At 58.7% G+C, this 14,025-nt stretch overlaps 2 protein-coding genes across 2 annotated transcripts in view; both read right to left on the minus strand.

Annotated features, from left to right (window-relative positions):
• Positions 1–5,140, minus strand: part of MAP3K6 (mitogen-activated protein kinase kinase kinase 6) — a 10,458-nt gene extending 5,318 nt beyond the window's left edge. The window contains exons 1-15 of the mRNA XM_032863882.1: positions 4,376–5,140; positions 4,064–4,203; positions 3,953–3,976; positions 3,512–3,702; positions 3,221–3,389; positions 2,771–2,877; positions 2,375–2,545; positions 2,177–2,289; positions 1,391–1,550; positions 1,005–1,167; positions 817–924; positions 684–733; positions 498–593; positions 275–362; positions 52–185 (exon numbers count right to left, since the gene is read on the minus strand). Coding sequence (XP_032719773.1) covers positions 52–185; positions 275–362; positions 498–593; positions 684–733; positions 817–924; positions 1,005–1,167; positions 1,391–1,550; positions 2,177–2,289; positions 2,375–2,545; positions 2,771–2,877; positions 3,221–3,389; positions 3,512–3,702; positions 3,953–3,976; positions 4,064–4,203; positions 4,376–4,439 — 1,778 coding nt within the window. The 5' untranslated portion in view covers positions 4,440–5,140. The remainder of the gene's footprint in view (positions 1–51; positions 186–274; positions 363–497; positions 594–683; positions 734–816; positions 925–1,004; positions 1,168–1,390; positions 1,551–2,176; positions 2,290–2,374; positions 2,546–2,770; positions 2,878–3,220; positions 3,390–3,511; positions 3,703–3,952; positions 3,977–4,063; positions 4,204–4,375) is intronic.
• Positions 5,141–5,332: 192 nt separating this feature from the next.
• Positions 5,333–11,467, minus strand: FCN3 (ficolin 3). Its single transcript, XM_032864037.1, is given in 13 exon segments — positions 5,333–5,779; positions 7,454–7,666; positions 8,541–8,563; positions 8,566–8,651; positions 8,743–8,860; positions 9,434–9,458; positions 10,067–10,134; positions 10,137–10,199; positions 10,624–10,644; positions 10,647–10,672; positions 10,997–11,081; positions 11,376–11,424; positions 11,426–11,467. Coding segments are annotated over 13 exon segments (1,266 nt in total).
• Positions 11,468–14,025: the final 2,558 nt, after the last annotated feature.

Raw genomic sequence — 14,025 nt, forward strand, 5'->3', positions numbered from 1 at the left:
CCCCCCCCCCCCCCCCCCCCCCCCCCCCCCCCCCCCCCCCGCACACCGCACCTGCTGTCCCGCTCCGGGATCTCCTTAATGGCTATGCGCACCCTCGTGTGCCGCTCGCGGCCCGCGTACACCACCCCGTAGGTGCCCTTGCCCAGCACCAGTCGCTCACCCGTCTCTGTGTACTCATAATCAAACTGCCAGGGGGCGGGCGAGATGGGGGCTCAGTGAGGCCCCCAGCCCTTCCCCACCCCCACTTCCGGCGCTCCCAGGCCCCCTTCCTCACCTCCAGCACCTCCCCCACGCCCTCTGCCTCTTCCCCGGGAGTCGTGGAATCCGGATTCGTCACCAAGGCTTGGATCAGGCCGGAGAACCTGAGGGTGGGGGAGGTCAGGCCGACGGGAGGGGCACGTTGGGTGGGAACTGTCCCCTCCCGGGGCCGAGAGCTCCCAAGGAACATGTCCCTTCCTTTCCCTCACTCCCCGGGCACCCCAGCCATCCACGCGCACCACTGGCAGTGCCCGACGCTGGGGAAGCAGAGCTGCACGTCCTGCGCCGGGGGCAGCGCGTAGAGGAAGCAGCAGCGCTCATCCCGCTTGGAGGAGCTGGGAAGGGAGGAAGAGCCTCCGTGAGTGCTAGTGGGCCAGGGGGCACGCCCCTCCTGGGACCCGGCCACCGGAGGTCTCTCCTCTCACCTGACCCCGCAGATGGAAGCCACTGAGAAGGTCCAGCTGGAGGGAACGTCCTGGCAGAAGAAGCTGGGTCTGAGGGGAGTCCTCGGGGACTCGGAGAGTGGTTTGGGGAAGGGATGCCCAGCAGTGACTTCACCTGGGGTTCGGGCTCCAGCAGGCTCAGGGTCACTGCGCTCACCGGGTCGGTACCCTGGATCTCCAGCCTGGCAGGCAGCAGCACCTTATTCATCTCCAAGACCAGCACCTGCACATGATGAGGAAGGGGGTCCGTTAGAGAGGCCCCACCCCTCTCCCAGGTCCCACACCCACACTGGGCAGCCTCACCAAGCACTGGTCCCCTTGGGGACAGGCCGTCTTGAGTGGCTGACAGGACTGCAGCAAGAAATGGAGCCAGAAGTGAGCACGGTGCGGGGGTCCTTCGGGAAGCTCCAGCGTGGGTCTGAAGTGCTGGTACAGCAGGAAGGTTTCCATCATGGACACCAGGTACCTGCCGGCACAGCCTTGTCCTCAACTCAGCCCAGGCCCCAACCAGCACTGCCCGGGAGAGCAGACTGGCTTGGAGGCAGCCAGAACATGGGCACCGGGTGCGGTGGGCACTGGTCTGGAAGGGGCCATGTCACCAGCTCAGGGCTTGGGCTAGAATGTGGGGGTACATGTGTGCAGGAGCAGGCAGCTGAGGCCGGGCCCAGACTGCAGAGGAGGCCACCTACCATATGGGAGCATTGAGCTTGTACAGCTGCTCTGCGGCCAGCGCCACCTGGGCAAGGTCATTGGCGAGGATCTGAGCTCCCAGGTAGAAGCCTACATCCCAGTAATATTGCATCTTCTCCACAGAGCCTTTTCGGGCCAGCAGGCAGCCCAGTTTCATGCCTGGGAGAGAGGGGTGTGGGACCTAGGGGGTGTGGCTGTGGATTTGGGCAAAGCCCAGGTGTGGGCCACGACATCCATGTGGGCAGGAACATAGAAACAGGTGCGGGGCGCCTGGGTGGCGCAGTTGGTTAAGCATCCAACTCTTGGGTTTCACTCAGATCATGATCTTGGGGTCGCAAGATCAAGCCCTGCATTGGGCTCTACGCTCAGTGTGGAGTCTGCTTGGGATTCTCTCTCCCTCTGCCCCTTCCCCTGCTCTGTCTCCCTCTCTCTCTCTCAAATAAATAAACAAATCGTAAAAAAAAAAAAAAAAAAAAAAAAAAAAAAGGTGAAAGCTTTGGTATGACTCTCAGGTGGGAGTAGGAGCTCGGGCACAAGGAAGGTTTGGGGAACGAGTGTATGTCAAATTTGGTGTGTAAGGAGTACAGGTGTGGGCTTTGGCACACTTGTGGCCTCAAGGGCTCATGAGGGCCCAGGACGGGTATGAGGGTCCAGGTGTGGGTTCTGGCAGAATAGATCCAAAAGGGACAAGGCCAGGCTCCAGCCCGGTGTCCTCTCTGCCCACGCTCTCCCCTGGCCCATCCGAGGCCTGCTGGTGGGAGGAGGTGCACAGGGCTGGGACTCACCTATGAGCTGGAGCTCCTCAGAGTCCTCGAAGCGCTGGCCCGCAGCAATGAGCAGCACAGCCGCATTGATGCCCGAGTGGAGGCTGGGCTCTACATCAAAAGCCTTGCGATACCTGGAGTGGGGGTGGGGCCTCAGGGCTGGCCCGAGGCCCACAGCCCCATTCTCCAGCCCACGGTCCACTCGCTGGTGCCCCTTACCAGTGGTAGGCCTGCTCCCGGTACCCAGCATCCTGGAAGCCAGAGCTAAAGAACATGTCCTTGTAGACACGGCCGCACATGCAGCAGAGGTCAGGCACCACGGAGCCCTCGCTCTGGACCAGCGGCAGCAGCACGGCCAATGCCTTCTCCCGGTCCCCCGGCCTGTTCCTCCTAGGGAAAGGGGAGCGCAGGCCGGGGCCTTACCTGATGACCCCACCCCACTCTAGCCATGACCCCCTAGACCTGCCACCCCCCAGGCGGCAGTCCCATGTGCCATCAGTGGGATCCCAGTCAGCAAAGTCCCTGAACAGCACAGATCCCACTCAGCAGGGACCTCGCATGGCAGAGACCCATGTCCCTAGGAGGCTAGGATCTGAGCCTTGTTCTATCACTCACCGGTTGAGGGCAAACGTATAGTGGAAGCAGACGTTATGCTGCTCGGCCACATCACAGGTGGGCAAGGCCTTCAGGGTCTCTACCAGCTCGATGATGGCGGAGTAGTCCTGCGGAGGGGGACAGTGCACACTGCACGATAGCCTCTGGGAGGGTCCCATCGCCCCCCCAGGCACTAAGGGAAACCTTGAGTTTGGGGCTCCCTCCCATCCCTGAAACCCCATCTTCCCACCCCCACACCTGACACAGAGAACCTGCTGTGGGCCCCCACTTCCCCATGCTGGGAAACAGTGACATGATCGACCCCTATTACAGACAAGGAAACTGAGGCTCAGAGACATGAGCCCCTCTGCTCAAAGCCACCAGCACGCGAGTGGCACAACCAGGAGAGGGACTGGGTCTTTTCTGAAGTGGGGTGCGGCTGCCCCACCTGCCTTCCTGTGTGCCACACACCTGCACGTCACGGTAGGAGAGCAGCAGGTTCATGACAATGTCGGGGCTCAGCAGCTCCACGCTGTCCAGCCTCCGCTGCAAGCGAGCCAGCTCCTGCCGCAGCTGCTCCCCGCAGAAGCGCTCCCGGGCCCTCCGGATGTCCTGCCGGATGGTCTCCCGGAAATAGCCACTGAGGGCCCCGGCAGAGGAGGGAGGGAGGGAGGGGGAGAGAACAATGGGGCCTGTCCCTCAGCCAGGCCCGTCGTGCCCTCGCCAGCCTCCTCCTGGTGCCCCTTCTCTGTACCCCATTACCAAGAGTCGGTAGGCGTGGTCTCCAGCAGCCGGCCCAGCCGGCCCACCAGGGGCGTAAGCAGGGCCTCGGTGCCCACCCCGGCCTGGACCAGCCCATCAGCCAGTCCCCTCAGGAGGCCAGCATCACCGCACAGCACTCGGCCTGCGGCTGTCACCACATAGGGGATCAGGGTGTAGCTGCCGACACAATCCTGGGGGGAGGGAGGCAGCAATCAGGGCAGATCAGAGGTCAGCACCCGGTTATAGAGCGACAGTGAGGAGGTGAGAGGTCAGCACCAGAGGGGACTGGAACAGCAGAGAAAGGGCACATGTCGTGAGCTTGGCAATAGGGAACAGAAGGCCACATGGATGTCAAGGGAATTGGGTCAGAGGTGACTGAGGAGGCCAGGAAGGTAGTGGGGGTCGAAGGGCACACTGGAGCGGAGAGTGGATTCTGCTCACCGAGTTCTTCTGGAAAACATCCTCCTGCAGAGGACAATCCAATCGGTATCCTGGGTAGCCGCTGGCCCCCTGCGCGCGCCTGCCCCCGCCCCCAGACACCCGGCCACCTACCCGAAGGGCCTGCAGGTCAGGGAGGTCAGCCTGGGAGCAGAGCAGCACGTTGTTGGTCATGCTGAAGCTCTCCCGCACACCAAGGTGGTAGAAGAGCGAGGGCTGCGCCAGGGAGCTGCTCACCTCCAGCACCACCACGTCTGTGGGGGCACAGGCGGAGGCCCTGAGCCCGGAAGCCTAGCTCCTAGCTCCGCAGGCAGGGAAGGAGCCTGGGAGGCTGTCCTGGCTCAGATGGCCTCCCCCCTTGACTCCAGCAGGGTACAGTTTCGCTCTGGCCTCAGTTTCCCCCTTCTAGGTCCCTCTGGCTCTTACACAGAACGGATATTATCTGCGGTGTTGCAGGAGAGGCTTGAGCTCCACGGGCTGGGACCCTCATCCCACTGCTTAGAGCCTGCGGGTACGGGGCACGGTGTTGTGCCTGTGTGTAGAGCTGTTTCTATCTCTGTGTGTGACAGTGTCTGTGAGGGCCGGTGTGTCAACATATGTGCGACGTGGGAGTCTAAGGCTGTGTGGGTCTTTGTGTCCTCGAGGTCGAGTCAGCCTTCATCTTTACGCTGTGAGTTTAGGGCCGTCAGATAAGCTTGGTTCCCAGACTCGTGGATGAACAAATAAGTGTCGGGGCGGGGCGTCCGGATTGGCGGAAGGCGGGGTGACGAGCACGGGACTAGCCACCTTTCTGGCCCCGCCCCCTAGCAACCCTGCTCAGCCTCCAGCTCCGCCCACTACCTCGCAACTTCTGGGGCCTCGTAACCTAAACTCCTTCGCCCAGAATCCCGCGCCGAAGGGTCCCTTCGTTTCTCTTTCTGCCTCTCTAGCCCGATCCTCCGAAGTAGTGTGTTACCGCCCCTGGACTCCAGCGAACCCCCCCAAGGCCCGCCCCTTTCCCTAGTCCAAGCTCCACCTCCCCGGATCCGCCCTCACGAGCTCCGCGCGAGATCGACTTGAGGCTGAGCCCTCCAACCCCACTCTTGAGATACTACTCTCTGACCGGCTCCCAGCCTCGCCGCAGTCTTAACCCCGCTCCCCAGGCACGGTGCCGACTCCAGAGTGCTTTAAGACCCAACCCTGAGCCCCGGAGGCTCCGGGCCTGGATCTACTAAGTCCCAGCCCGAGCCCGGCCGTGCTCCAGATCCCCTAAATTCCGCTTTTATCATGCCCCTATCTCGAACCCCTCAGCCTAGCTCACTTTGTGCCCCCCGGACCCCACACCCGTCTCGGGGTCTCCCCGGCGTCGCCGAACCACGCCCCTTTCGGCCCTCCTCCGGGACTCTAAGCCCCGCCCCAGGCCCGGGGCCCCGGGCCCGCCCCCAGCGCGAGCTCACCCGCGTTGTAGAAGGAATCCAGCGCTGCGGTGTCTCCCAGCGCCAGCGTCCCGAAGGGCAGGCTGCGCAGCTGCGGTCGCGGCCGCGGCCCGGAGAGTTGCGCGCAGGCCTCGCGCAAGCAGCGCAGGGGCAGCGGCTCCGCCTCGGACTCCACCCCGGGCTGCGGCTCCCGGGTCAACACGTAGACCACACTGAGCGGCCGGCTTCGCGCGTAGCCCCGGCTCGGGGGAGCGGCGTGGGGCCGGCCCCGGCTCAGCGCCTCGGCCAGCGGGTCCTGCCAGCAGCTGCCAGCGCGCTCCAGGGCTCCGGACCGCAAGCACGGCCCTGCCGTGCGGGGGCGCTCGGGTGTCGGGCGCCCGGCTCTGGGCACCCGGGGAGGGGCAGGAGCCAGTGGCTACGGATCCAGGGATCTCAGGATCGGGAACCTGGTACGGGATCTGGAAATCCAGACTCTGCCAGAAGTCCTGTTCCGGGAATCTGGAGCCCAGGGCGAAATCCGGGGTCCGACTTGCAAGGTCCTGAGGATCTGAAGTCGGGGATTGGGTCCAGAGAATCTGGGACATCCAGTGATCCGCGGCCCAGAGTCACGTAGGGGATCCCGGGAATCGGTCCTGGCGTGTCCACCACCACGACACCGCAGGAAAGAGTCTGCCGTCGCTCTCCCCTGCCCTCACATGTAGGGCGGGCCCAGCCCTTTCCCGGCCGACTGGGAAAGCTCCACCCTCGGCCCTGGGGCAGCGCCGCTCCCTCGCGGCCCCAGGACTTGGCCTCTCCCCGCCCTCCTCTACCGCCAGAACCACTGAGACTGGCGGCTTCCGGAACAGCTTGTGCCCCCGCGCAGGCCAACTAGTGTGGATGCTCAGAGCGGGCACCTATAGGATGTGTGCCCAGGCCGGGACTAGGGGGGAGCTGGGAACTGCAGGAACTGCCCGGCGGGGATCTGTTGAATGAAGGCATCTCCAGAGACAGAAGGGTGTGCAGAACACAGCGAAGAGCCTACATCCTTGGGGGGTGGGGGGGGCTGCTGTGCAGGTGGGGAGGAACCAGAATGGGGAAGCGGGCTTCTCAGCCTGCCAGGAGCATGGTACTTGGCATCTGAGCCCAGGCCTTGGCCCTTTCACCAGGGAGCTGCTTTCCCCATAATCTAATCTGCTGGCCTCTGACCTCCACCCAAACATGACCATGGGACTTGTATCCCCACACAAACATTTCTCTACCTACCTGAAGAAGATCCAGAAACCTCAGCCCTGGAGGGTGTGCCACAATGGCACAGCTCCCCTAGCCTTCCAGTGTGAGTTAGCGAGGCCACGGTCAGGTGTAAACCTCAGCGGGTTCTGGAATCGGGAACTGGGGACTCAGTCTCCAAGATCACTCACCTCCGTGACAGAGCAGTGTGCAAGCCCAGGACCACCCATCAGGCTGGAGTTATCACAGTCTTAAGTGTGTGTTGCTCGGCCACTTTCTAGAACGTGAGTCTAGCAAGTTAACTGCTTGGTGACTGTTACCCTGTGGAAGTAAAATGCACCTTCCCTGGCTTGACTCAGAGTTCAAACCAGCCCCGAATGGGACAGGCAGGAAGTAGCAGAGAATGAGACTTGGCTCGCAAGAGAGGCAGGTGTGGAGAACAGATGACTTAGAAGGCCCAGACATGGGTCAACAGGGTGACATGCTGTGTAGGTGTCCCCACAAAACCATCCACCTGTAGGACCTGGAGGGCACTGGGGGCTGTCAGTGGATGCTCGAATCCTTCCAAACCCTCCACTACATGCTCCTCTGACCTTGGCTTGCATACCTCCAGAGGTGGAAGCCTCACTACCTTCCGAGACCAACCCTTCCATCTTCCTGACTGGAAGGAAGGTCTTCCTTGAATGGAGCTGAACCCTGTGTCTCTGCTCTGCCCTCCTGGGTTTTTCTCAGTAGCCAGAAGAGTCCTACAAGTCAGGAAAGGGTTAAAGTAATTTTATTTTTAAATGAGGACAGGGGAGCAGCAGCAGTTAGCAATGGGGAGGGTAGCCGAGGGTCCGGAAGCTATACAGGAGAGATAAGGGGATGGGAGATATAAGGGGACCTGCTGCCAGGTTATCCTGGTGAGCATCATGTGAACCTTGCGGTAAGGGTGGCCCACGCCCTGGCCTGAGGCCCAGTCGGTGCCATACTTGGGAGCGGTGGCCTCCGAGAAACTAGACTGGTGGCTCGATCCGCCCCACCTGGCACCACGGACAATCACAGCACCCTTGCTCTTGCTTGCATCATGGGTGGTAAAGGGCTTCCCACTTCCCCACTATGGAAGCTCAGGGTGCCCCCCGGCTGGCCAGGAGGGGATGGAGTCACCCTGGAGTGGGATGCCATGCTGGCACCCTTAAAGAGATCCTCTCACAGGGGTCTCAGAGCAACCATGAGGTGAGTGTTAGCAGGCCCTGGGAGAAAACAGCAGCCCTTTGGAGCCAGAGGCTTTTCCCCAGGTCACTTGGCCAGTCACAGGGCTACAGGCACTTGAACTCAGGACTGTGACTCCAAAGCCACTAGCTCCTTCCCCCGACCCCCGCCTTGTCCCCTCCCCAAATCCCCAGCTCCCACCAGCAGCCTCAACAACTCTGCAGGGTCAGGTGGGACAGAGTAGGGAGGGACTTCCAAGTGCCTGCCCCCGGCAAGCGGCATCCTGAGGCACCTCCTCATAACCACTTCCCTCTTGGAAGTCTCTCAACAGTCATGTTTCTCTGAAGAAAACGCACACGAATACACACACCCAAAACCAAAAACCCTTTCCCAGTTCCTCTTCCGAAGCAGATAACACAGACACTCAGCAGGGCCTCAGATGGGTCCCACAACCTCCCTCCCTGCCTCCTTGCCCATTTTATAGGGGAGGAAGCTGACCATTCAGAAGGCAATTGGCCAAGGTCACATGGTTAGTAGTAAGTGAAAGAGCCGTATTCAAACTCAGAACTTTTGCCTCCTGAGCCCGACGTGTTCACTCCTACACGATTCTGTCTAATGATTGCCATTTCTCAGATGTGGAGACTGAGGCCCACAGAGGGGAAGAAATTGCCCTGGGTGATTTATGGAGGCCATGGTAGCACTGGGAAAGGATCCAGACTCCCTCCTCTCCCTTCCCTTCTTCTCCTGCTCTGGGCCCCACCTTAGGCTCATGTGCCTGCTGTGCCCTCTGAGAACTTGCCCCCACCAGCTGGGAGCGATCTGACTCCCCAGGGAGGCAGGAGGCCTCATTGTGGGCAAAAGTGTGGTTGCCAATAAAGTCCTCCAGCTCCCTCTGTGGCTCCCAGGTCCCTGGGGGGAAGGAGGAGGCAGGGACGGAGGAATCCTCAGATCCCAGAGTGTCAGCAAAATGCCCTCCCCAGCACCCCCAGGCTCCAGGGGCCCTGCGGAGTGAACTGGTGCAAATTCTCATTCCCCAGCCAGAATTCAGACTCCTGGCTCCCAAAACCTGCTTTGTAGGAGGACCAAGAGCAGAACCATTCTGTCACTTCTGGAACACTTAGGGAGGCAGAGAAGGCCAACCAACACAGCAGCCAATTTTCCAGGCTGGGCAGGAGACGAAGAGAAGCAGGGAGTGGTGGCTGTGGAGAGCGGGCTCACTGGGAGGGGTGGGCAGACACCTGCCCCCTCTTTGGATTGGGGGCTTGTTGATAACGTGTGAGTCTGGGTGACTGAAATGAGAGAAACGTCGGGCCTGCCCTTGGAGGATGGTCAGTCCTGCTGGGAGTCGGTTCAAAACAACCTGCTTTAATTTACTAGGAAAATCAAGATCTTATAGCGGAGAGGTCACTCCAGAGTCCCAATCTCACGTCCCAGCCTTATCCTGATGCCCCCCACCTCCCGCCGCAAGCCAAGCAGTCCCCAGGCCCTACAGTTTCTTTCTTTTTCTTTTTTTTTTAAGATTTTATTTATTTATTTAACAGAAATCACAAGTAGGCAGAGAGGCAGGCAGAGGGAGAGGGGGAAGCAGGCTCCCTGCTGAGCAGAGAGCCCAGTGTGGGGCTCAATCCCAGGATCTTGAGATCATGACCTGAGCTGAAGGCAGAGGCTTAACCCACTGAGCCACACAGGCGCCTCCCCTACAGAGTTTCTCTCCTCAATATTCTTCAGTCTAAGGGCCTCTCCTTCCACGGTGGCCCGGACCCCTGCCGTCCTCCTAACCTGCGTCCCTGACTCTACCCCATCCCCCGCTGCAGAGCACCTTCCACAGTGCCCCCTGAGTCTTTTTCCTAAAATATAAGTCTGACTGGGTCCGCCCTCTGCTTATGATGCTTCCATGGCTCCCCATAGCCTCCCACGTTCCTCAGTCAGCCATCCCGTGCCCTCCAGGAACTGGCCTCTGCGGAGGCCCTAAATCCACGCTTGACCTATGCCAGTCCATTCACAGGATCTCCTCAAACCCTCTCCGCCTCTCCTGCCTCCCTGTGTGTTTGTCTTTCTGTCTACGTGGAATGCCCTTCAGTAACCGCATCTATCTAGAGAACTTCTACTCAGCCTTCAAGGCCCTTTCAAACAGCATCGCCTCTGAGAAGCCTTCTCAGACTTCTTCAGACCCTCTGGGGGCTCAGTAATAGTTGGTCGGCAGGGGCGGGGAGGAGGGCGGCCTCTCCAGTGGGCTCTGGCTCCCCCTAGGGGCCAAGGGAAAAGCGCCCGCTGGGCCTGGCCTGAGCCCTTTGAGCCTCCAGACACTCACCAGCCAGCAGCCCTCTTTGGGCTCTTCGTCACAAAAAGCTGGGGGGGCTCTGCCCTCCATTGGCTCAGAGAGCACCAACCACTCAACGTGGCAGGCCGGCTCAGCAGCTCCTGACAGCTTCTGGGGCCTATGGAAGGAGAGGTGAGCTGACAGGAATTGCCAAGGCAGTCCCCAACCCTCACCCTGCAGGCAATGGAACAGGCCAAGGGTGGGACCCCGGGAGCTCTGGCGACTCCACTGGGCCCCTGAAGAGACGTCTGGTGGCCCACTGCTACCCCGGCACTGCCTGAGACCGTGTTCCTGGCTCTGTGAAGCAGAGGAAAAGGCAGAGTGTTGGCTCTGAGGTCTGAGTACTTCCGAGGCCCACACACCAGAGGGGAGGGTGCCCAGGCCTCTCTCCTCACCCTCCCCACTTCTCCAGCCTTCCATCCCCCCGGGGGGGGGGCAATCATAGCATCTCTTTCAACAGCAGCCAAGCAGAGACAGCCCTCTCTAGTCCTGGGGACAGAAAACAAAGAAAACAGAGGATGGCCATGGTTCCACCCACTCACCAGGCTCACCCCGAGGCCCATCTTGCCAGGTGGTCCATGTTTCCCCGAAAGGCCAGAGGCCAAGGTGCCTTAAGTCCCACCCTGTGCCCAGGGCAATGAGGGACACAGAGCCAGAAGTGGCTCCTTACTGGCTCTGAGGTCATGACTGCCCAGCTCATCGTCTCCAGACTTGACTTTCCTGCTCAGCAAAATGGGGAGAGAACCAGCTACCTCACAGAGCCAACCTTGGGGTGCTGGGAGCCCAGCCTGGGGCCGGACACACATTGGGTTCCTTGCCCCTTGGTCATGGCCTCTCAAAAGAGACAGTAATTGCTGAGCCCCAGCCTCATTTCACTCCAGGTTCCTGCCTGTTTCCCGGGATCCCTTAGCTTAAGGGCCTGGAGCCCTTTTCTCTTCACAACTTCCTGGGGCTCCAGGACAACTGGAAGACAGTTTTACTGGCTTCCAGCTCCTGGGTTCTGCAGGAAGATGCAGGGCCAGGCGGCCCCAGGGTGGGCATGGGGGAGTGGGCTTATCTGCTCCAGATATGTGGTTCTCTTTCCATCTCCCAGATTCCAGCTGTCAGGACCCTTGCCTCCAGAGCTGCCAAGGGTCAAGGGTTTGCACTATTTGCATCTATTTGCATAAGTTTACAGCGCAGAGCCCAGATGATCAAACTCCCACCTTGCTCCTTGAGGCTAATGCACCTGGGTAGGAGAAGGACACCCAGGGAAGGAGTGACAGTTGGTGGGGAGGACATCCTAGGCTGCTACCTGGGCAGCTGGGGTGGCCCTGGGTCCTTAGGCAGGCCGGCTTCCCAAGCTAGGAGAGTATAAAGGGAGAATGGGGTCCACAGTAGCCCCATCTTGCTGGTCCCTGAGGGAGGATGTCAGTTTATAAAGGGGCCAAGCTGGTGGGAGAACATGAAGCAAGACTCCTGCCCATTGTCCCTCCCCAGGGACACCCCACCCAGGCTAGAGCCAGCAGTGGCTAGAGGCATTTCCTCCCTCAGCCCCAGAGGCCAGGATGAAGTCCTAACTTCTGGTCCTGGCTTCTGGGTCTCTGCAGCCATCTCTCCAGACCTTTGGAGTCACATAGGGTTTTCCATCTTTGCCCCTTCACTTGTTCCATGCCTTCCATGTGGGATGCCCTCCTCTCTGTCTCCCCCTGCGAAGCCCCAACTGTCTGTAGAGGTCCAGCCCTACCATCATCTCCTCCGGGGGCCCCTCCCCGGTCTTTGTCAAGGGTTACGGTCATGGCTACCATTTACTGGGTACCTACTGCACTCCACGAGTCCTGCTGGGTGTGGTCTGTGTGTGGCCTCTGGTTCGTACACAGCCTGGCCTGTAGTCATTCCTGGCCCTGGGTTATAGGCCTGGCACAAAGCAGTTACTCAATAAATATTGGTTAAATGAATGAAAAAAACAAGGAGAAACTAAGGCCCAGAGACAGGACATGGCTTGCTCACTACCTGGCACTTATGTGCTCAGAGCCACAGAGATTTGGCCGAAGCTCCCTACTGGGCAGACACACTCTTGGCAAAGTGACTTCATGCCCACTCTCAAGTCTGCTGGGGAGCCCCCGGCAGCACCTAGGAAATAGACGCTAATATAGGAGGGCCACTGAGTGGGCGACTGTGCGGGGCAGGCCTGGAGGCCTGGAGGCCAGTGAGGAGGCAACCGCCACAGGCCAGATGTGAGGGTTGTGGTCTGAGCTGGAGAGAATCCTCAGGGGATAGCAAAGGGGAGGGCAGCCTCACTGGCTTGTTCATTCACTCCTCCATCCACTTGGTCATTAGTTCATCAAGCTTGCGCTGGAGGCCTTCTCTATGCCGGGCCCAGCACTCGTGGGGCAGGGGAGGGCTACGGTAGCAGGGGGTGTTGGGGAAGGTAGGGCCAAGTTTGCCAGACAGGATGAATCCATGAGAGGGACTGTCTGAGATGGTGAAGTCCCAATTCCAGGGACCTCTCCTCCCCAGACTCTCCCACAGGTGTGCTAAGATCTGCAGACAAGCCTAGTTACCATGTGTTATTTTTTTTAGTCATGTGTTATTAAAAAAAAAAAGATGTACTTATTTATTTGAGAGAGAGAGAGATCACGAGTGGGAGGGGCAGAGGGAAAGGGAGAATCTCAAGCAGACTCCACGTTGAGCGCAGAGCCAGACGTGGGGCTCGATCTCACGACCCTGAGATCATGACCTGAGCCAAAAGCAAGAGTTGGATGCTTAACTGACTGAGCCACCCAGGAGCCCCATCATGTGTTACTTATAATAATTTTTTTTTTTTGAATGGGGCACCTGTCTGGCTCAGTTGGTGTGACTCATGTGACTCTCGATCTTGGCCTTGTGAGTTTGAGCCCCATGTTGGGCATAGAGGTTACTTAATTTTAAAAAATTGTCATGTGCTCTTTATAATAATTAACATGGGGGCTCCTGGGTGCCTCAGTACGTTAAGTGTGTGACTTTAGCTCAGGTCATGATCTCGGGGTCCTGGATATCGAGCCCTGCGTGGGAGTCCCCACTCAGTGGAGTCTGCTTCTCCCTGCTGCCTCTGCCTCTCCCTCTGCTCGTGCTCTCTAAAAAAAATGTGTTTTTTTTTTTAAGATTTTATTTATTTATTTGACAGAGAGAGATCACAAGTAGGCAGAGAAGCAGACAGAGACAGAGAAGGAAGCAGGCTCCTTGCCGAGCAGAGAGCCCGATGCGGGGCTCAATCTCAGGACCGTGGGATCATGACCTGAACCAAAGGCAGAGACTTTAACCCACTGAGCTACCCAGGCGCCCCTCTCTAAAAAAAAATCTTAAAAAAAAAAAATCAACACAGAACAGACCCAACTGAACACAGATAGAATACAAGCGAATAGAATACCACCACCTGGGCATGTCATAGGGCAAACCCGAGCTCTAATGGAAGGGGCAAAGTTGTGGAACAATATGTATAGCCCGATCCCACTCTGTGTTCTTTTTGTTTGTTTGTTTGTTTGTTTTTGTTTTTTTTTTCCCCACTCTGTGTTTTAAGAACACGGAATGCATGTATGTACGCTGTAAATTTACAAAAAGGGTCTGAAACGTACTGTTAAGCTTAGTTATTTCTGGGGAGTGGGGCGGGGGGGGAGAAAGTGTTCCTCACTCTTCATATCCATTCCTGTATAGACCTTTTGTTTCCTGCAGGCATTTACTACTTTGGTAAAAACAAACATCCGATAAAGAAAGGTCCTTTTATTTTTATATTTTTTAGTTTTGCCTATTCTTGAGCTTTTTTTTTTTAAAAGACTTTATTTATTTATTTGGCAGACAGAGATCACAAGTAGGCAGAGAGAGGGTGCGGGGAAGCAGGCTCCTCGCTGAGCAGAGAGCCCAATGTGGGGCTCTATGGGGCTCAATCCCAGGACCCTGAGATCATGACCTGAGCCAAAGACAGAGGC

Source organism: Lontra canadensis, unplaced genomic scaffold (assembly GCF_010015895.1).
Source record: "Lontra canadensis isolate GAN:19392208 unplaced genomic scaffold, GSC_riverotter_1.0 scaffold25, whole genome shotgun sequence".
Lineage (NCBI taxonomy): Eukaryota > Metazoa > Chordata > Mammalia > Carnivora > Mustelidae > Lontra > Lontra canadensis.